Below are 22,506 nucleotides of genomic sequence, written 5' to 3' on the forward strand. Positions count from 1 at the left end.
TCCTTTGGTTTTGATTTTGGTTGGTTGTACTTTCGCCTTGTTAGCGTAGCGCAGATCGGTCGACTTCATCATTTCAGTTAAGCTGATTTCAGCTTCGGACAATACGTCTGCCTCATTTGACTACGGGCTAGGCAATGCCATTGTCGAAAACCCGCTAGTAGACGCGGCCAACGGACTGGACGCGCACGCTGACCACAATCACATCAGTGTGAGTGTCTTAAAGAACAATGGAAAACCATCGGTGAGCTCTAACATCAATCCCTACCCAGAGGACCTCGACGGGGCGGCGGTAGGGGGCGGAGTGTCCGCACAACACCAAAAATACCCAAGTAGGTATACGAGCGCCGCGACTCCGGGGCTACACTTTGCAAAAATTTATACTGAATTACTAAAATTACTAAATATGAGCTGGATGCTCGTGCAACCCCGGGGTTTGGGCCAGTCCGGTCGTCGGGGCGTTCGAGGGACTCGCGGGTCGACCGGGCAGGCGGCGACGAGCACACCTGGGTCTGTATATCACACCCGGCCACCTATTATATGGTAATCTCAATCTCATACAAACCAACAAGTAGGCTGCGCCGACCGCACTCAAACGAGGCCCACTACTCCCATAGGCTTCCATTTACAACTTCTCAGGCTTATTTCTCAGACTATAACTACTTCCACCTCAAATTTGAAACTGATGTAACACAAAATTCTTAAAGGCAAGAAGCAATAATATCTTCACTTTTAATAACTTACTAAATGGTCCTCGCGCGTGAAGGCTTGAATTTATAGTATTTAGAATTTTTAGACAATCAATCAATTTATCTTTTGTTCGAAACGCTAAAACTGCGCTCGGTATAAAGTCGAGAGTGTAATGTTTTTATTTGTTTATTATTTTACTTTCATAGTCGTCGATTCAGTGCAAAAATTGCTAAAAATCCAATTTCAACAGAAGTTTTCTCAACTTGTCTACCGTATATTACAAAACAAAACATAACAGTTTTTGAGTGGTATTATTAAGATTCGCGCTTTGAACATCATTCTATAGACAGTAACAAGCACATTCTTTTTATAGTGGAATAAAAGAGATTTGTAAATTATTACATACAGGCACCGTAATATAATATAATTTGCTTTACAGATAAGTAGTTTTTTTTTATCAAAATCCTGTATATCGCTACTTGCTGATAATTTTAGTTTTGCCAGTTGATTTAACATTTTTAAACCTTGAATATTTTAATTTTAGAATGTCGTTTCGGTTTTAAAAATTTTTTACTTTAATTATACTTTAATTATTCTAACAATGAAATTTTATAACGTCATACGTTCACTATTAATAAAACAACTAGTTAGAACTAAATTGTTTTAAATATAAAAAAAACAATTACAAATATTACAAAAGATTAAAATTGTTGTATAATAAATAAGTGAGAATTGATTTGGAGAGCGCTGACTGAAACACCCGATATGGCAACTCCAACTCGCATTATGTTTCAATTTCCGTTTGTTTTATTGTTGCAAAAGCTTACAAGATATTGTCTGCCGATTGGTAGTAAAGGTAGCGTAATCTGGAAATGATTAACCAAAATTTGCTAATAAAATAATGGATTTAATGAAGATTGCGTGCGCGCGATTCGCTGACCAAAATCGAAATTCTCTTGAAAACTGTTGCGATTTGAGAGTTGTTACAATGATGATACCCTCGGAAGATAAAATTTAAACTACGTCTAATGCCTGGAGCTCTTCTTAGCAAAGTTGAAATTTTTTATCGACTTTTAATAAAATCTCTGTAAACGATTTGTAAAATTAAATATGAGAAAGCTTGCCACAAGATGAAGTATAAGGTTAAGATTACCATTATAATAAAAGAACGGGTTTAAAAGTTGGTCCTTCGTCCTGCGTCGTGTCCGTTCGGCCTAGTGCAGAGTGCATGCGAATTCAGTAAGCCTTTAGCCAGATTCTTGAAATTCAATAGAAGTCGTGCACATGTTTGAGCACTTCGTACCCCGGCACGTAGAACCATCTGCATGGTCTCTTGTTTGGGGATCGCACGTATTATTATACTTTATATATATTATACATACTTATTATTGCGTGTTATCTCTCATATCTCATGCGCTCGACTTGTGCAGAATGATCTTCTGGTATATTATACGAACAAGTCCTGTGATGCACATGTCTCCCTCGGCCCCGGACCTACGACTATCCATCTCGGCATGTCATTTTTCGTATATTGCTCGACCGTTCCTGCTAATTATTAATTGAAATTTCAATTCCGCCCCACTAAATTTTTCAAGTCCTCTCCAGGACGTCGTGCAATTATCTTTCAATGTAGAAAACGTCGTAATTTTGCGATTTACTTTGCCGAGCATGTCGTGCATCTCTGTATATTAAGAGCGAGGATAAATAAAGTAAATCGAATTCGAGAAAGTTTGAGTGTCAGATAAACACACCTCCTTCATCTAGATCTAAGTGATTGTCAGTGAATAGGGCTCCTTTCAGGTTCTACTGACCATAGCCGTTCAGACTCGAACGAGGTAGCAAAGATAATATTTCAAAGCACCTGCCACTTAGCAATGGAAAGCTGCAATAACAACTACCACTGCAAAGTGTCGCTCAACCCCATCTTACACCACTGCGACATGTCTAGATGCAACAGAAACTCCTGTATGGAAGCTCTTCAGAGTTTTTACAGAAAACCAAGTCTCCCTTGGAACGTCGAAATCGCCTTTTGTCTTTGCAAGTACGCTTTGTTTCATTACGTAGCCCAAGGTCTATATCATACAGTTAAAACACGAATTAATTAACTTCGCCACACAAACACCTAATCTCCAAACTCCAACATTCTGATACCGACAGACCCTCACACATTTATTAATTCGGCTATAGTAGAAAACAATAATCAACAATACCTCTTTCCTCAACAATCAATACTTTCTTACTAATTTCATTCGACATCCACTGTTAAGTTTTCCCTGAAATAGGCAATCAGGCATCAACAACTTTGTTACACTGTGTAAAATAGTAAATTGTATCTGAATCAGCGAGTAATATGTGGAAAATGAAATTTTCCCTCTTTCGGTTATTGCGCTGTTAGAGTGGGCAAAAGGCTTAATTCAACGATGGAACCTGCCATATAACTTCTTAACGACATCATCTACGAGCTTTTCAAGCTTTCACTTAAAATTACGGAACCAGCTGAAAAATAACCGAATATCGACAACTCGACCAATTCACGTCCTTTTCTCTTCTTACCGAAACAAAAAGACCGAGCAAAATTTACCCCTAGACGGTATTTAATTTATTAGCGAAGCTTGAAATCAAAGCAGGTGCAAAAGATATGATGAAGTGAAACAATCAAAGACGTTGTTTACGCTGAAATTACAGTATAAATCAAACATTCTCAATAGCTCCTTGACTTGGACCCAATTTTTCCAAAAAATAAAACACGTTTTATTTTATTTGCTTTAGTATATTACATTATACACCGTAAGTATAAACATAATTTACAACAATACACATTACATTTAAAATCTTGTTGAGTTGTCTACTATAAAACCGTGATTTTAAGAAAAAAATTGGGTTCTGTTATAGAAAAACAGACAATAAGCAGGATCAGTGTTTGATAGCACAAGAAAAACTTCACCCTGTTTGCGCCCAGAGAATTGAAGGTTTACCCCAACCGACCTGCTTGTCATTGGCCAAAAACTGTCGAGAAAATAAGGAGTGCAGGTGAGTAGACCAAGTGTAAATTTAATTCTACAATAAATAACTATTGACAACCTTTTAGATCTCGACTGGAGTATTACGAGCAATCTTGCGCTGTAGACAGTGTTACGAAAAAATGTGCGGGCTCCCCTGCCGAGTGCCGAAGTGCCATGTTGGGCATTTTGGGCACGAACTTGAGAGCAACGTGTGCTTGTAAAGGCACCGACATGACCGAGCTTTACGAATGTTTAGGGTGGCAGCGACTGCTTTGGGTAAACCCATGTGTGGGTGAGTTGATCTGTTTCTGGAAAGCAGTGTATATTATGAGGAAGTGTTGCTATTTCCTTTTTAGTGGAATCTCAAAAGGACTTTCATATGAAAAAGGCGGCAGAATTGGCGGCACTTACGACCCCTTCAACTACTAAAGCCACCACCCCTTTGGAGGTCCGAACACGTCCCAATTTCGCCATTCATCATATAACTGTGATGACCGCCACCGAAGCTCCATTACAAACCCGAAAAAACACAATCGCCGAATTCATTCCGCCCCCTCAACCGTTCATTCCGACATCAACGACTACGACGACAACCACCACTGCCACAACGACCACTACGGCGATGGCAACCACGACTATTCCTCCAAGTAATTAATTTTAATTTAATTATATCGCATCCAATTAATATAACGAGACTCCAAGCAATAGACTTTTACTTCTACACACGTACGTGCTCCGTTCTAAACGACTTTTGTTTCCAGAGTACTGTGTGTTTCCGAGACCACAATTTCCCAACCAATATATAAAAGAAGGTTCATTTAAAAGGGTAAGTATTCAAACCGTGCACGTGCACTTTACTTCATCCGGAAACCTACACCAACTAACCCACAAACTCTAATTAACTGATTTCCCAAAGACGCACTTCATTATTACACAACTCAGAGCAAAGCGTCTTCATTATTAACCCAAAAATACACTACACTACAAAATTAACGCATTTGTACAAACTCTTTTTTGCCTATTACAACAACACATCTAAAATAAAAAAAATAAAGAAGTGCAAGGTCAAGCTTCAAACTGTCATTATCAAAAAATCGTTTCGGCCCTTTTAAGGCCAGTTTCCTTCCTTTTCTTCCAGTTTCACATTGTGCGTTAATTTTGGATGAGAATGTAGCTTTTTTACTTAGATAACGAATATTAAAATCCTGTATGTTTACTCTTTCAGATATATCACGAAGATGAATTCGAATGTTCGGACGTTTGCGAATGTGAAATAGGGGAAAAGTTATCCTGTAAAACCATTTGTATAGATCGAATGCCTTGCAAAACGGAATTCGCATACTATAACCACGCTGCACCCTCGTATCAAGCATACAGAGGGAGGTGTTTGTGTTATTCGGGCCGGTTTATTTGTATGAAACCGCCCCCTAGTGATTACACCTTGCCACAAGGAGTTTTTCTATTTCTCGGATATAGCGAAGTTGATGAAAGGAAACTTAATATAAATCAAACCAGAGTTGTCGTTCAAGATGTTGTCCGAGTTTTGCAAAACTTTATCAAAGAAGAGGCCGTCAACGGAGTAAGATTCCTTTCACACTTCTTAAAAAAACCTAGAATAAAATCAAATAGTATTCTGATCGTTTGCTTTTTACTTTTTTCCAGACTCTGTGTTCTCTCGAATTATTTAACTTGACGAGAGAAAATGTCATTATAGCAGGGAAATTGTCGGAGGAGGTTAATTATAGTATGCTCTCTCCGATGGAAAGCTTAGCTAAAGAGAAGGTAAATAGTCGTGCAGTCCGTACCTATTTCTGTTTGTCACATAACGGTTATCGATCTACCGATATTCTTAAATAAATAATTCTAATAATACCTTTTATTCTGATACACTGGAGCTGGTTCGATAACGCTTTGAATACAACCATTACGTGACCTTCCCCTAGCCTAACACGTGAAGATTTTTTTCAATTGTATTTAAACTTTCTGATCGATAGACTCAAACTATTGAAATTTTATGATTTAGGATCTATACACAATATTCAATAGCTCTGCTTCTACCCCACGTATATTTTTCCTTCGCTTCATGAAGCTATTGTGTACAAGCCTTCACCACATCACTATACCCACAGTCAACAAGATTCTAAAGCAAATTAAACTTCTTGATTTCGACAATTACAGGACAAAAGACTGATTTATTTCGCCATAAATAATAAATTTCAACCTCGCTTTACCACCGATTATCTTGACAAACTGTTCCACTTACAAAAACTACAAGGGCCAAGAAATTTATCACATTTCATGAAAAATGACTCGATCGGTCCTTGTAAACGTCGAGTAATTACAAACCGATCGCTTGTTATCATAGTTTTTCTAGCTAAATAAATAAAACCGTATTACAAATGATTCGAAAAACCTTGACCCTTTCAAAATTACACCCATCAATATCGTAAACAGTGCTCCTTGTCTAAAAAACAAAAAAGAACATATGCAGGTAAGTTAACAAAGCATAAAAAATTGAAGTAAAATTTTATTCGATTACTTTAAACCGACTTGCCTAATTTTTATTTTATAAATCAGGGGGAAATGTCACGCCTGCGATAAACCAGTGTTCCTTAATAAATCTCGCCCCAAGTTCAAGATTAAATTAAAATCAAAAATATGTAGATTTAAACATTTGCATGACAGAAAAAAGCAAGATAATTGAAGTTTTTTCAAGTATGGCTCGATACAAAACAAAGCAAATGACCTCTGTATTTCTTTTGTTGCTTTTGGAACGGCAATTGGTTTTCTTTGCAAAAAAATTGGCAAACGAATTTTCAATAACAAGTCCACCTGCTTTGTTTTGACTTATTTAGGCAATTTTGATTTGGGGAGGAGGGGAATTTACCGCAATGATTGCATGCAAACTCAAGTGCTCTATTATTTCACACCAAATTACAGCAGTGATTTTTTCTTTAGTTTCTGACCTATACATCAAATTGTCAGAAAAGTAAAAACAAGCAATTAAATTTGATTACACGCTGTAACGCGTGAAAACTCAACCAAAGCTCTAGTTATTAAAGCTGATCAGTTTAGTGGACAATTTTCCAGTTGATAGAACTGGGATTTTGTGAAAGAAGATTTGTAAAATGTGACTTCAGGTTGAATTTGTCCCAAAATGTTTGTTCATTTTTCAGGAAGAGTGTGCCGAACTGTTAGAAATAATAAGTGATAGAATAAACTCACGTAATCCGGACTTCATATCACATCTCTTGCTGTCTATTTTCAAGATGGCGGAAGTGGAAATTGTGCAAATAGAGCCAAATTCAACATCCAAAACGTATTCATTAGCTCATAATTTGTTAGTATATACATTACTGTTAACAAAATTTATTCAAAAGCTCTTGACAACACCATCGTGACATTAAGACTGTTTAAAGCTAATAAACACAATTCGATACATATCCTTTTACAATGAAACTTAATCTAATCAATATAAGAAGTAAGTGTCTGAGTGGACACGAACTATTTGGTTAAAATAATCACTTTGTACATATCAGTGTTGACTGTTAATATTAGTTTGTTATCTTTTAGGATAGACTAGTTTGTCATCCCATAATCATTTTCTAAAATTATTGCTCAGATCATTTTACATTGTTCATTCATCTTGTTTTTAACGCATCCAATCACGTACAATCTTAAAATGTCTTCCTATGTGAGTTATTGACATCTACTCAGCCAGACAAAAATTTTCGTTTTATATGCATAAATGCTTTACTAATGGAATGTCATGGCTTACATAAATTATATGCATATCATAATAGCTTTAACAATGTATTTTATTTTGCTACAATTATATTTTTGAAATTTAAGACAGGGTCAATGTCCTTCAACAACCGAACTTTATTCACTTTACGACCAATGTCGCTACATCAAAACCCACTCATCTAATTGCTGTTGTAAGTTCCGTGTTGCTATTAGTCAAATTTGTTGCACTAGAGATGTATGTACCTATCATAAATTTCCCTCAATTTTTAAGCAAAGCATAATCAGTGAGGGAGAATTGGAAAAGTGAGATCAGCTGGACCACTTTTGTATTTGTCATTGAAGGGCATTGAGTGTAATTTAGTTATTTCAACAATGACTGAATCCATAAACATATCTCTCATGTGTTTTATGACTTAGCTAAGTTTTAGATATTTGTAAACTAGGTTTAAGACACTTATACGATGCACTATAGGCACAATTTTAGTACCACATTGTTAAATATACACCTAATGCTTAAAAAACTATTGTTATCATGAGAAACTCAGTATTTGTTATTCCAAGCAAGCACGTTTGAACTTTGAATTAATTAGCGATAAAAGATTTATATTTTTACAAAATTCTAGTGATATATGTTGAAATTTGTTACATAACTTTGTATAGCGTTACTTTCATGAAAATTCAAACAATCACTGTTACGAATTTTCATGAACTGTTAGAAATTTACGCCTCGTTTAGATTCGTAGAGCTAACCCGTCCATAAAATTGGTTTTCGAATCTTAGGTTCTTTCGTGTTTGCAAAAACTTACACTAAACTATAAAAAGACCCTCATTGAACCAAACCCAGGGTCGGTCAGTGTATAATGATGTAAATTCTAGGAAGAAAATTGTTTATTTCGTGTTGTTATAGGTCGATATAAATCATTGTTAGGTAAAGATGATGGTGGGGTGTAATACAGCCACTTAGCCAAAATTAAACATATCTATAGTAAAAAAGACATCTTAGACCAACACGATATTGGTAGCTTGCTTTATTCGTCTATGGCTTTTGTTATTTGAGTGTGATTTACGTGTGCTTTGCTTTGAATGAAATAGATCTTGTATCATGCGATAAACACATTTTACTACAGACGTTTTTACTGGACGCCTTGTTTGTTCAAAATCCTTTCTTTTACGTTAAATGTAATGTTAATACTTTTTAAAAGCATAGACTATGTAAAATAAACTGTTATATAATATTTTTTGTGTTTTAATTACCCGCCACAACAAAGGTTCATAGGCAACCAACAATACACAACTGATGTTGAGTAATATTTGAAATATTATTATGTAATAAAGCACATTTAAATATAAATAACTCTAAAATAAGCGTTTTATGATGCCAGTTAAGGAAAAACTTCACAAATTCCTATTTTTACACATCGATATTTCTTCCTGCTGGCTAGAGTCATGCGCGTTGTCAATGTTGGCAATAGTGCCAGCTGTCATTGGTTTTTGTGTCATTTGTGGTGTTTTGTGTAATTTTCTGGTTTGTGCTTTTTTTCCAAAAAATCGGCTTATTTGTTATGACACCAGAAAAAAAGGCTTAATTAAAATCAGTAATTGTAAGTTTTCTCTTATTTTGTTTACCCAAATTGTCCAATTCAGTCCTGGGGCTTTTACCCTACTTTTCTGATTTATTGTTTTTTCTATCTTAATTCCAAATCTACACGTAAAATTAGAAATGTGTGCTGCAAAATTACTAAAATTGATTATTTTTACACCACTGGATTGGGTAATTAAGAGGAGAGATTGCCTCGAGTTTGTTTTTTCTTCGTATTTGAGAAATGGGTAACAGCTTCAGTAATTGGTGTATGGTATAAACATCGACTTAGTGACTCACAGTTTCATTTAAATTAATTACGAGACACAGTTTAATTAAATTTCAAGCAAATTTCATTAAACCGTTACTCTAATTTAGTTACAACACAAATTTTTAGTAAATCAAAATTTTTGTTAATTTAATGTTATGAAAATGTGTAAATTTCCTCGAAAGAGAGAAAATTGATTTTGATTCAATTGTGGCTTTCTGGACCAGGTGTTGCAAAGGTTATTCCCTTTAAATTAAAATACAAGGAAAGGGCATGCGCTATCTTGTCTCATTCCAGACGATGCAGTCGGTTTTTCCGCAACACATCTTATCATTTCCTTTTCCGTGACAATTTGAATTTGAATGTTAACACAAAGTAGTTGATTGAAATGTGAAAAATCAATGGACTACCAACATAGGTATGATTACTATGATTCGTTTTATTTTGTAACAACATTCATGTTTCTTTACAATACAATAATAAATTAAGCGGTTATTATCTTCAATTTGTAACAATACGCCTACTAAAAGATTATTTTGGCTAAAAAAACGACCAGGCTAATTGCCTGGTCGTTTTTTTTTTATTAAATTTTTCTCCGAATATTCAATTTGGCGCTGTTGAATTTTTAAAATCAGTCCTTATGTTGCACGTTTCTGTATATATATTTCGTATCGGGGATGTTTGTCTAGTCTAATATTTGTGGCGTCTAAATTACCCAAACAAAAACAGAACACCTGAGTCTATTTCTATAAAATAATTGAATTTTAATGTTGACACGTAGGTACAATGTAATAAATAAATTCCACCTTGATATATTATTTTATAAAATATACGAAATAGTATATATTTTTTAAGGTAAAGTTTGGCGGTGATATAGGTGAATTCGTGTCGAGTGCACTCCCTTGGGAAATAGCACTTTTATCTTTTATCTAATGGTATAGGTATAGGATGATACAACTTTAACGAATTTCGAACAGACGTCAATTTCTTTTCTTTTATAGGAGACTGAATTTGAATATTTTTTCTATCATGGAACTATCGCATAGTTTAACACTTAATGAAGAAGCTTTGGCACAAATACCACCAGCGAAAAGACCTGTTTTTATATTCGAATGGCTTCGATTTTTAGACAAAGTTTTAGTCGCCGCACAAAAGGTAAGTGGACACACTTCCGGAAATTGTGACAAGCAAACAGGATGTTTAGCTGTAAAGAAAGTCTGATTAGATATGAATTCCAGAACGACATCAAAGGATGTCAGAAGAAATTAGTAGAACAACTAATGAATCACATTCAAGAATCTCCCGGTCCTCCGACACGTAAATTAATAGCCCGTTCTCTCGCCACCCTCTTTTCAGTCGGAGACACTTTTTTACTTTTCGACACGGTGAACAAATGCAACGATATTTTGAAAAACAAAGACGACTCTCCTAGTTTTCTCCCGACGCGATTGTAATTCCTTTGATTGTCTCTCATTCAAATTTTTGACAAATCATTTCTAGAGCTGCAATTTGTTGCGTCGGGACAATGTACGAAAAACTCGGCCGAATGATGGGTCGTTCCTACGAGGAGACCGTGCAAATTTTAACTCGCTCTCTCCGAAGCGCCGAGTCTCAAACTCGAATCGAAATCATGTTGACGCTCGAAAAAGTAAGGATTTCGTCTGGTGCGAGGGTTTCTAAAAGGATTTTTTAGGTGTGTGCCGGGATGGGAAACGCAATATCCAATGTACATAAAGACATTTATAAAGCAGCGAGACATTGCTTGATTGATCGGGTGATGGCGGTGAGATGTGCCGCCACCAGGTGTCTTCTTGAAATGTTAAATCATGCACCATTTCTCTACACCAGCGAATTGGAAAGTTTAGCCACTTTGTGTTTTCGGGCTTTTGATGGCTCCAATTACGAAGTCAGATGCGCGGTTGCTAAATTGTTAGGAGCGCTTATCGCTATGACTCAGAATCAGAAACCGGAAAAGACACGTAAGGGGCATTTTCACTAGTGATGGTCACAATCGAATGAATCTTAACGAATAATTCAATACTTGTCTGTCATTCGAATTATTCGATAGTAGAAAATACATTCATTCATTAAAAATCATTCATTACGAAGAAATGAATAAGAGCGCAACGAAAATTTTTCACATGTGTATCAATGCATCGAAAGTCTAAAAATTATAATCACTCGTTGTTTCCTGTTTTTTTTTTATTTATAAACTACTTTCGATACTTTGATGTCAAGCGCTGGGTACTTAATAGTAAACACCGAAATTTTAGCGCATCTCAAAGGATTGAAACTGGTGTCGTTGGATGAAGCTTTGGGGATTTTAATGGCGGGATTTTTGCGTGGAGGTGTTGGTTTTTTGAAAGGTACAGGAGAAATAATTAAGGGTAGTTCAAGTGTTAATCGAGAAGTTCGAGTCGGAGTAACACACGTAATTCTTTGTAAACCTTTACAACTTTAATTTGATGTTTCAAATTTCAGGCATATGTGATTTTTGTACAAATTTTGGGTAGTGTTTGGCTTGAACGTAACATAAAAGCTTTCCTTTCGCACATATTATATTTGGTAGCGAATCCGAAAGCGGCGTCTTCACATGTCGATGCTGTCTATTCCCGGAAATGTATAAATTTTATTTTGAGAAGTGTGTTGGGGAAAATGTTGGGAGAAAAAGCACAAACTTCAGCGTGTAAAGAAATCGCACAGATCATTGTTAAAGAAATGAACTCGATCGATTTTAATCCCGAGAATGCAAAAGATTTCAATCAGGAAACGCTTTTCAGTCAACATTTACTAGTGTGTGCCTTGCAAGAAATCGGGTGTTTGGTTTTAAGTTTAGGAACGACTGCACACGACTTGATTACTGATCCGACTCTGAGTAAGTCTACTGACCTTAAGTCGGCATGAGTCAATTTTTTTTCTAGATTTAATTGATGCTACTGCTAGTGTTTTGATCCATCCGTGTCAAGCAGCCCGACTTGCAGCTGCTTGGTGCTTGCGGTGTATTTGCGTGGCTGTTCCTAGTCAAATTACCCCTCTGATAGATCGATGTGTGAATGGAATCGAAGAATATAGGACTTCGCCGGAAGCTATAGCCGGCTATAGTGGAGCCTTAGCTGCTGTACTTGGTGGTGTCAATTTGTCACCGCTTGGAGTCCCACACACCAAAGGCAAAGTCATTTTTAATACAGCAGAAGAATTACTAAGGAGTGCGAGTCAAAATAGCCGACTGTCGCTAAACCGGACTCAAGCCGGATGGCTACTTATCGGTGCTATAATGACACTAGGAGTACCAGTAGTCAGGGGATTACTCCCTCGCATGTTACTTCTCTGGAGAAACTCATTTCCGAGATCAACTAAAGAACTAGATTCGGAAAAAGCTCGTGGTGATGCTTTCACATGGCAAGTCACTCTCGAAGGCCGAGCTGGGGCCTTATCTGCCATGCACAGTTTTCTGCAACACTGTCACGAGTTAGTCACTGATGATATTAATAGGAGGTTGTTAGCACCCATCGAATCTGCTTTAGCAATGCTATCAAAGTATGTATTGTTTTTTGTCAATGTAGGATTTTCGTAATTATATTTTAGCATATCGAGTATTTTGAAAAGTTACGGACAACAGTTGAAGGCACCAGCGGCCATGGTTCGGTTACGCCTTTACGAAACCCTTATTTTGCTTCCACCACAATCTTTTGAAAGTATGTGACCGGCATTTGTTTTCGGTTTGATTAAAAAATTTTATAGGTTCTTATACTCATCTGTTGCGAATGTTGGTCGCGGAATTTACTTTGACTGAAAATCCGGCAAATACTACAACGTCTCAAATGAGAACTGTATGTCATGCTGATGATTCTGTAATACTAGGAACTTGGTTGCAAGAAACTGATCATAGGACAATTGAAGATCAAGTAAGTTGTAGCATTTAACCCAACACTTGTCATGCTTATGTAACTTTTCCTTACTAACAAATGCACTCTGTCATGTGGAGGTAATGTAATAAACACCTTTTCCTTAGATGGAGCCTAACCGAAGGGCAGATGGTGAACATGTGAGTAACCGTGTTTGTGATTCTTTGGTTTATCTGTTTGCTTTGCTCTTTTTCTGTCACACATAGTGTTTCAATGCGATATCCTGATCTTTCGTTTTAGTTACAGCCGAATAGTGCGGCCGGTTCTGGAGCCCTAGAGCACGACCCTTGCTGTCTATACCGCCAAATTTCAACAGTAAGTCACAAACATTGTAACTTGGCATATATGTTTTTGTTTGTTTTATTTTCTCAGAGCGAAATCATCCCTGGTCCACTTCCTCTAGGAGTCGCAGTAATCGACATGTCAGTGCTTCTCTTCGGCCAAATCTTCCCCCGCGTGGCCAACAAACACCGCTTGCAAATGGTCGATCATTTCGCCGAATGCATTAAACACGCCAAAAGTTCGCGCCAAGAAGCGGTGCAAATGAACGTATTTACAGCGCTTTTGAGCGGTTTGAAAGGCTTAACCGAGGCCAAAATGAGTATAGGTCAAGAAGATGTCAAAAAGGCCGTTACGGGACTAATCATAGGGGCTCTAACATCGCCTAATCCAATTCTCCGATGTGCCGCAGGCGAAGCTGTAGGACGTATGGCGCAAGTTGTATCCGATCCAAAGTTCACCGCTGAATTAGCTCAGACAAGCTTTGATAGGCTCAAATCAGCACGTGACGTAGCAAGTCGGACTGGTCATTCGTTAGCTCTCGGTTGTTTGCATCGGTATGTCGGAGGTATGGGTTCAAGTCAACACCTGAATACCAGTGTTTCGATATTGTTGGCTCTTGCGCAAGATCAGACGTCACCAGTGGTACAAGTGTGGTCTCTACATGCGTTAGCACTAATCGCGGATTCGGGGGGTCCGATGTTCCGAGGATACGTCGAACCGAGTCTTTCACTAGCTTTGAAACTTCTACTAAATGTGCCACAGTCATATATTGACGTTCATCAGTGTATTGGAAAAGTCTTGTCGGCTTTAATCACTACAATCGGGCCTGAATTACAAGGCAATACGTCCAGTATCTGTATGGCAAGGAGTTCATTCTTGTGTGCATGTGCGATTATGCAAGACCACCAAGATCCTCTAGTGCAAGCGGAAGCTACAGGATGTCTCCAACAGTTACATTTATTTGCACCAAGACATGTTAATTTGTCTTCACTGGTCCCCACACTTTGCGTAAGTAACTTCTTTAGTAACCGGACATTATTTGATATCATTTTTTTAGAGGACTTTATCTAGTAATCATCTTTTGTTACGCAAAGCTGCTATTTCTTGTCTTAGACAATTAGCACAAAGGGAAGCTAAAGAAGTATGTGAACATGCAATGACTTTAGCCAATGAAAGTCGTGATAATAACACGGTGGAAGGTTTAGTTATAACAGAGACGGGTCTTCCTGGCGTTTTCTTCAGTATGCTTGACACTGAGACCGATGCTGCTCTAATCAAAGATATCCATGATACGTTAATTAGCATGTTACAAATGCTTGCAGCTGATAACTTATCCCAATGGTTAGGTTTATGTAAAGATGTCCTTACAATAGCAACTGACAGTACAAACATGGAGGACCAACAAAGCGTTTCAGCAACCGACGGGGATGAGAACGACGAACCTGAAGCCGATGATGACCAAGCTGAATTCCACGCCGAAGACGACTCTTCAACCCATCCCGCTGTACAGCCAAGATGGCCGACTCGTGTTTTCGCAGCCGAGTGCGTTCGCAAAATAATCACAGCTTGCGAAAGCAGTTCGAACAAATCGATTCATTTCGACTTGATTCAAGCGAAAGAAATGGGCAAAAGCGATTTCCTCGTCTTGCATTTATCCGAATTGATCCGCATGGCGTTCATCGCCGCGACGAGTGATTCAGATCCGTTGCGTCTCGAAGGTTTGAAAACTCTTCAAGACATAATCGAGAAGTTTTCGAAAGTTCCAGAACCGGAATTCCCCGGTCACTTGTTACTTGAACAATTCCAAGCGCAAGTCGGTGCAGCCTTAAGACCGGCTTTCGCTCCTGATACTTCGTCTCATGTCACAGCAGCCGCTTGTGAAGTTTGCTCGACTTGGATTGGCTCGAACGTTGCACGAGATTTAAATGATTTACGTAGAGTGCACCAATTGTTAGTCTCCTCCTTAACTAAGTTACAAAATAAGACGAATACAACGCAACTGTACAACGAGAGTTTAGCAACTTTAGAGAAATTGGCGATTTTGAAGGCTTGGGCTGAGGTTTATATAGTTGCAATGAAGGGGAACGAAAGTGCGAATCTTGAGTTAATAACACCGGTGAATGCAAACGATGACGAGTTTGGCGACTTTGAATATAAGGGAGAGAATTTATTGACGTTGGTGCAACCCGAGTTAGTTAGTTTGTCACAACATTGGTTGGCAGCGCTAAAAGATCATGCATTATTGTCACTACCGGCCGAATTCGCCAGTCAATTGCCACACGATGGAGGCGCTTTTTATACAAATGATACAATGGAATCATCAAGGCCACATTACATGTCTTCATGGCCGCCTATCCTACATGCAGCAGCTTTGTGGCTCAATTCCGGTGGTTTTGATAAACTCACAGAAATAGACAACGATAATACAAATAATAATACAGTTGATAGTTCCAGTGATAAATTTCATCTCTTGTTTGGTATATGCATGGAGGCTTTGTGTAGTCCCAGATCGATAGAACCCTTAGAAAGTATAATTACATGTCTCAAAGCATTATATACTTTGCTTGACTCCACTTATGCAAGAGAGTTGATTCTAGTGGATAATTCTCTCGGAATTGAGTTATGTAACGTCTTACATCGTCTCATTCTTACAAGAGATAACCACACTTGTCAACTTTTATGTATGGAAGTCCTCAAACAAGTTATCAAAGCGGCACAAGAAAAACTCGACCGAGAAAAGAAAAATAAATTGAACGAACAAGACACTACAACTGATATAGATTTGTTGGGTGAGGGTGGTGAGTGTGGTGATATATTGCCGGGGAAATCCCTAGTTTTCTCAGTTTTGGAAGTGTGTTTATGTCTTCTAGTCCGGCAATTGCCTTCGCTAAGTCCCTCGCCTAACTCTACAATTGTGAATTCTCTAAGAATCATGCAAACACCGGACGAGTCCGGTCGATTAATAGCATCGTCTTTAGCTTGTATGGAAAACCTACACAAGTTATGTTCGCCGCAAGGGGCACTTTCCATACTCCCAACGGTCTTATATTTAACAACAGGCGTAATAAAAGAAATGGCAACTAAAAATATCAACGACGTGACTGTACTAGCCAACAATGCTTCAGTCCAAGCCGCCCTCCACTGTCTCAAAATCCTAACAACAGACAGATATTGCAATGACCCTCGAAGCTGTGATACCTGGCAAAAGCTTCTCCAAAGCGCTCTCGCAAAAATCATCGATCTTGCAAAAACCGGCAGCGACGAAAATAAACTAGACGAAGTCACCATGATGTTAGCTATAGCCGTTTTTGTTCTTCATGCGCCATCTAAAGTCGTGACGGCGCCTAATTTGCAATATCCATGTATAAATCATTTCCGACAATGTCTCCAAAGTTCGAATTCTACAGTAAGTTTGAGCAAAACAAAATTTGGCTTATTACAGTTCCGATTTTAGGTAAGGTTGAAATGTGTCCAAACTTTGAAATCTTTGTTTGCTCATCCGGATCGAAAAGTCGCAACTCCTTACATTCACACACTCGCGCCAAGACTCGTCGAGTTTTTATATTCGGATGTCGCGAGGAATATATTTTCTGATGGGGAACTTTTTGTTACCTTGGAAACCATCGTAACAGTTGAGTCACTCATCGAATTGGCGGAACCACAAAATCGTAAGTACAAAAACTAAATTTTGCGCTTTTGTAACGTTTTTTCCTACTGTTTTGCTCTCTCAGGAGATATAATGCAAGGCAAGTGTACATAAGTGGTCGATTTTTGTAACGTAATGTTGTTTTTGTTTTGCTTTAGGAATTCAAATGCTCACACTTCTGGTTCCGATCTTGATAAGTTATTTATTAGAAGGTCAAGCACTTAGGTCGGCAAATAAATACTCATTAAATTTACACGAAATCAGTTTGCAAAGACTAATGAAAATCGGACCAAAATATCCACAGGTTTGTACAATAAAAGGTTTCGTAACTATTTTCATTTTTCATTTGATTGACAGGAATTCAAAAAATTGATGAGTCAGACTAGTGAACTTAGGACGAAATTAGAAAATGCGATTAGATCAAAACAACAAAATCACATAAAAATCAAGAATGGGGTCAATGCTAATAAACCAGTAACAAGTCATCATCCTTCAATTAAACTGAAAACCGACTTTAGTAATTTTTCTTAAATTTTGTGATGAGTTCTAGTAATTACTTAATTAACCTGGAGGTCCTCCGATTATTTGCTTTTTATAATTCCTTTTATATTTATTTGAATATTTATTAATAATGATAATAAATGTTTAGATCATTATAGATATCCTTAAGTGTTCTATTTATCCTAGATGTTGCAATTATGAATGACTGAAAATTGTGTAGTTGCAGAGACCAATTATTATTTGTAAAAATTTCTATACAATCTGATTTCTATCATTTAGACTATCATAAACACTGTAGGATAGTGAATAAATGTACTGAAACGGTAATGTTTTCATGATGGTAAAACCTCCCACAACTTCTGTAAAGTGAAACCTTCTTTGACACTTTCAATCGCAAGTCCCAATTCAGGCGAATAAACCACTGGTCTATCTTTCACGTGTCCCTCGTCGGCCAAATACACCGCCAAGACGTTAGACATTTCCCCTCGAGGCTCTTCAATCTCAACAACATCCTCCACAAACTTCCTGTTTGCTTGATCATCCCCCTTACTAGTACACCACTTGTATTCAACGCCAAAAATTGGATTTGTTTTATAAACCGAATGCAACGAAACCAACTCCTTGTATAAAGTCCTCAGTTTCTCTTCAGGATCAACTCGAAAGCCCAAAACGTAAGTTCCACTGATTTCCGTACTTGTGACCACTAGAGCCGTACCAAACTTCGAATCGCGAATTTTTATCTAAAATCATAAGTCATAAGGGGCTTCACTCAGAAGTTACATACAGAGCTGATTTGTAAATAAGGGAGAGAGATGTTGAATCCCTCATTCATGTCCGCAAACCACACAAAACGGACGTTTGTTACAATGAAAGTGCCTAAACTGCCTTGGTCACTTGACAAGTTCCAGACTCCATGCAGTGTTGAAAACACTTGTTCCAGTGGAAGGATTTTTAGTTGTTTATTATGGATAACAGCCCCGCGCAACTTTAATTCTCTGTATAATTTTGAAGAGATGTAGGCTCTAGAAGGGGCCATTTATTTATTTATTTATTTTTATAATAGTAATACTTATGAACTCCCATGACCGAAGTGAAATGGCGCGTACTGCCGGGTACTAAATTGGTAAAAATGAATTCAAATCGAGTGCCATTCGAAGATGTCAAAATGTGAAGGGCTTGCGTAGTTCCCCTCAATTTTGAATTTACCACTTTTGTATTAATTGTGACAACACAGTTAAAGCCTATCGCTGCAAAATTCTATTTAATATTTGAACGATTTGATATGAAACATACATAAATTAACACGAGGACTAGTCACAGAATGCCACAAAACTCTGATGTTTGTAACGATAAGTCTTCCTCTATCGCCGCCATTACCTTTCGTATCTTCAATATTTTCCAATCTGTCTATGATTTTTTCTCCAGTTTTTAATCTCATTTCCCTGAAGGTTTTTCACGTAATTGCAATTTGATACGGTTTAAACTTACGTGAATGGAATATCAAATCTAACTTCTTTATCTTCCCACGTGAGCGCCATTTCGTGAAACAAGAAAATCAATTTGATTTGTTTGTATGTAGTTGCCTCCTAGCAACCCAAATAAAACTCACACAATTGTACAATAATTTATTTAAACGAAATATTTACAAAACATTAATATTTCTGAACGGGCACAAAATGGAGCTCCTCTTCGGGTTTTGGTTTGGGCACGTAGGGGTTTTTCGTAGGGTCCAAATTAAGTCTGTACAAATTAGGGGCTTCGTGGCAGTTCACATTGTACCACCAATCACAAGCAAACTCAGCTTGGTTGAAAATGGTTCCGTTTGTACAAAGGAAAGAGGCTCCTTGTTCACCCTCGCGGCCATCGTGACAGACGTGATAAGCCTGCCAAGAGAAAAATTAGATTCTACTCGACGGAAATGTGGATTTTGCGTACTTGGCAGCCTGTTTCAACGTTGGCGTAAATCCCAGGATGAGCAGGAACGTGCTTGCATGAAAAGCTAGTTGGGGGGACTGAATGGAAAAGGGGGTAGTCCTTTCCGGGGATTCCCGGGATTTTGCTGAAGTCCTGCTGCTGCTCTTTTTCGTGCTGACGGAGCTTAGGGGCTACAGCATAGCCCTCGTATGTTTGATGCTAATTCATTTGTTTCAATTTTTTATTTTACTTCTTGCTAAATTTACTTACAATTGAGATTGATTCAGCTACTAGGATAGCTGAAGCTAAGAAAGCAACAACACTAATTAATTTATTGCACATTATTCAACACACTCTCACACTAACAGATCTCGAATGACCACAGTTCTGCAAGAGCAAGAGTAGAACAGGTCATATATCACTTTCCCTACTTAGTGGACCAAATTTAATTAAAGACACGTTTTCGTCGAGTTGAAATTTGGTTTTATCTCTTGATATGTAGCTAGACATTTTTTTTTGAATGAGACAACTTTTTAATCAAAATTGCTATTTAAATATTGTTTTAAAAATTGTCATTGTGTTACACAACACCTGATCGTAACTGTGAATTTGAGACTTGAACCTTAAGGCAAAATTTCATAATGCCTTTCGATTTCGTTCGCTCCAGTTTCAGGTCAACGCTGTTGTATAGGAAACGTAAAAAATACAGACTTTTCGCTATATTTTTTATTTTTATAGAAATACATAAAATATAAAAATATACATTGTGAACGTTATAATGTGACTTTCATCTTGTCCGCTACTTAAACAGTGTCCTCAGTCAGTCTCATGTAACTTATGGAGATACGGGGCAAAATCTTTTAATATCTAAAAAGAAAAAAAACGTTTACAAAAGCCTTTTCATTTCTAATAAATGCTTCAATTAATGTTAATTACATTTCATGATCTGTGAACAAACAACCTTGAATTCTACCACCGGAACGACTTCTTCCTTAAATGCCATCAGAGGCTGGTTTTCAGTGGGTTAAGTGCAACTTGTCTTATATAATAATTGAATAGGTACCAAACTTTTTACATTCCAAAAGAATTTGATAAATAGAAATAGACAATATAAAAAAAACGCCTCTTAAGCAATTATTTATATCACTGTGCACTTGAAACAAATAAGTATGTCCTTGCGATATAACAAATTTAATAGAAAAAATAATTCTTGCATTATAATTTTCAAAACAACATTCACTCTCTAATGAAAATCAGTTATTTGTTTGAAAAATTTTATGATTTCGCCATTCATAAATAAATTATACAGTTTTTCTTTATGTTTAATAAATTATATATTCACTACTACGCAAGACATGTATTACTGGTTGCCTGATTACCCATAGTTTTTTAATCAAAAATATTTAAAAAAAAAATAATTTGAGCATGAAAACCTTTAAAAGCAATTCATTTATGTGGTCATAGTTATTGCAATTAAGCCCGAACGTCCTCGAAACCTATAATTACCGTAATGTTGCATAGCAAGAAGCATGCAATCAGTTTAAAAGCGATTGTATTAACAATAAACGTTTCTATTGTTTATAAAACTGTTTATTTACCTTAGCTGGCAATTCAATTTCGTTCCACGAGCCGTCGTGATGGTCATTAACTTTGTCATATTTAAAATGCCGTAGCAATTTGAGAGAATACTGTGGATAAAACGGCAAAGAGGGGTAATATTTTAAGGGAGGGAACAAAGGGTATTGTACTGGTTCACGTATGAGGTAGGTGGTATCAATGGTTTGTAGATCGTGATGTTGCCCATGCGGAGCAACAAATCTGTTTTCTGGATATTGATGCACCTAAAAATGAATTAAACCGGAAACTTGCGCATTCCCCAAGAGGCTTACCTTCAGGGTGTTGGGGAGGTACTGTTTAGGGTTGTGGTGTCGGTCGGGGTGTCTTTGGGCAATGTGGTAGCCGTCGGGGCTAAAAATCCCATTCTGGCTTAATTTGTTCAAACTTATACGACTAGGGTCGAAGGCTCCGTCGGGGATTTTACCCCCATGTTGTGGAAGGAGATGTTCGCGAAACAATTGGCGTTTTTGCTAAAAATTGCACAACGTGATCATAAACAAGCCTTTCTAATCCATTTTGAGTAAAAGTGAACGTTTAGCGCTATAAAGAACAGATCATTTCCAAGATGCCGCCCTCAAAGGAAACAATTTACAATCACTGAAACTTTAATGACATGCTTGAGGGTCCTGCAAAATATTCTAGCGCAGATAATCGTGGATAAGTTCAAGAACCATGAATTTAACTGCCAATGTCTAACAATGGCATTAAAGAAAGTCGAGTTTTAGCAAATTTCGCAAAATCGCGCCGGTTTTTCGCAGATTATTTACATTTCCATATTTGATCGGAAGCAATCACTTTAGCACCTTTTACTTATTAGCGTTATTAGTGAATTTCATACTTTTCCCGATGTTGTCAATCCTGTTGCGACCGTTGAGGCCAAAAGGGCACTTATGAAAAATAAAACAAACATGATATAGCGAATTTTTGACCAATCGGTCGTTGATGAAATTGCCATTTTTTTTTCACGCACACACACTTTATGACACTGAAGAAGCCAATCTATCACTTCCACTGGAAAACTTGAAGATGTACTAAGAGTACTAAGACTATTGTGAGGCGAGATTATAGAATTTGTTCCACCACTCCTCCATTCAAGATATTTAACTCATAATATCATGACCTAGGTGCATCAACAATCCGTATTCTCAGTCTATCAATATCTCGATTTCGCAATCAATTGATTTGTTAATTGATGCTTTCATTTTTCGAACCGTATTTAGATTAAAAAAACAAGATAACCGGCGTAGGAGTCTATGTGGCCTTCGTCAATCTCTTAACATAGAAAAAACAAAAAAATAATTTCGTAATAGTTACCAAAAATCAATTGTAATCTTTAGAATCCTCACATTTAAACATTT

The 22,506-nt window shown here is 37.2% G+C and overlaps 4 protein-coding genes across 14 annotated transcripts in view; 2 read left to right on the forward strand and 2 right to left on the reverse strand.

Moving 5' to 3' along the window:
- The window catches only part of LOC123006424, an 82,350-nt gene extending 73,688 nt beyond the window's left edge, over window positions 1-8,662 (forward strand). For 3 of the 4 annotated variants that reach the window (XM_044400888.1, XM_044400887.1, XM_044400889.1), the window contains 9 exons: window positions 93-329; window positions 2,488-2,728; window positions 3,580-3,717; window positions 3,776-3,981; window positions 4,046-4,336; window positions 4,451-4,515; window positions 4,915-5,268; window positions 5,352-5,471; window positions 6,866-8,662. In XM_044400888.1, the coding sequence (XP_044256823.1) occupies window positions 93-329; window positions 2,488-2,728; window positions 3,580-3,717; window positions 3,776-3,981; window positions 4,046-4,336; window positions 4,451-4,515; window positions 4,915-5,268; window positions 5,352-5,471; window positions 6,866-7,090 (1,877 nt within the window). In that variant the 3' untranslated portion in view covers window positions 7,091-8,662. The remainder of the gene's footprint in view (window positions 1-92; window positions 330-2,487; window positions 2,729-3,579; window positions 3,718-3,775; window positions 3,982-4,045; window positions 4,337-4,450; window positions 4,516-4,914; window positions 5,269-5,351; window positions 5,472-6,865) is intronic. The other variant, XM_044400890.1, reaches the window with a different exon arrangement.
- A 240-nt stretch (window positions 8,663-8,902) lies between these two features.
- LOC123006202 (HEAT repeat-containing protein 5B) lies at window positions 8,903-17,944 on the forward strand. 8 transcript variants are annotated; one of them, XM_044400499.1, is made up of 18 exons: window positions 9,093-9,701; window positions 10,285-10,438; window positions 10,522-10,733; window positions 10,784-10,931; window positions 10,977-11,262; window positions 11,557-11,714; window positions 11,765-12,158; window positions 12,205-12,820; window positions 12,869-12,978; window positions 13,025-13,188; window positions 13,296-13,328; window positions 13,429-13,503; window positions 13,561-14,478; window positions 14,528-16,876; window positions 16,925-17,138; window positions 17,202-17,216; window positions 17,275-17,420; window positions 17,474-17,944. In XM_044400499.1, exons 1-18 carry the CDS (start codon window positions 9,685-9,687, stop codon window positions 17,645-17,647), a joined length of 6,183 nt encoding a protein of 2,060 aa, XP_044256434.1. In that variant the 5' UTR covers window positions 9,093-9,684; the 3' UTR covers window positions 17,648-17,944. The 8 variants fall into 8 exon arrangements, with proteins under 8 accessions (XP_044256431.1, XP_044256428.1, XP_044256434.1 ...); XM_044400496.1 differs by lacking the exon at window positions 9,093-9,701 and adding an exon at window positions 8,903-9,037 and having other exon boundaries at window positions 13,429-14,478; XM_044400493.1 differs by having other exon boundaries at window positions 9,092-9,701; window positions 13,429-14,478.
- Window positions 17,846-19,155, reverse strand: LOC123006203 (Bardet-Biedl syndrome 5 protein homolog). Its single transcript, XM_044400502.1, has 5 exons — window positions 19,106-19,155; window positions 18,911-19,059; window positions 18,687-18,864; window positions 18,402-18,639; window positions 17,846-18,357 (listed from the first exon to the last, which is right to left on the reverse strand). Exons 1-5 carry the CDS (start codon window positions 19,153-19,155, stop codon window positions 17,950-17,952), a joined length of 1,023 nt encoding a protein of 340 aa, XP_044256437.1. The 3' UTR covers window positions 17,846-17,949.
- Window positions 19,156-19,231: 76 nt separating this feature from the next.
- On the reverse strand, window positions 19,232-22,205 carry LOC123006360. The gene is made up of 5 exons (XM_044400787.1): window positions 21,987-22,205; window positions 21,421-21,618; window positions 21,130-21,372; window positions 19,553-19,750; window positions 19,232-19,500 (listed from the first exon to the last, which is right to left on the reverse strand). The coding sequence occupies exons 1-5, from the start codon at window positions 22,101-22,103 to the stop codon at window positions 19,270-19,272; spliced, it is 987 nt and encodes a 328-aa protein (XP_044256722.1). The 5' UTR covers window positions 22,104-22,205; the 3' UTR covers window positions 19,232-19,269.
- Window positions 22,206-22,506: the final 301 nt, after the last annotated feature.

This window comes from Tribolium madens, unplaced genomic scaffold, assembly GCF_015345945.1.
Source record: "Tribolium madens isolate multiple individuals breed KSU strain unplaced genomic scaffold, Tmad_KSU_1.1 Scaffold_2;HRSCAF=44;Tcas5.2_LGX, whole genome shotgun sequence".
Taxonomy (NCBI): domain Eukaryota; kingdom Metazoa; phylum Arthropoda; class Insecta; order Coleoptera; family Tenebrionidae; genus Tribolium; species Tribolium madens.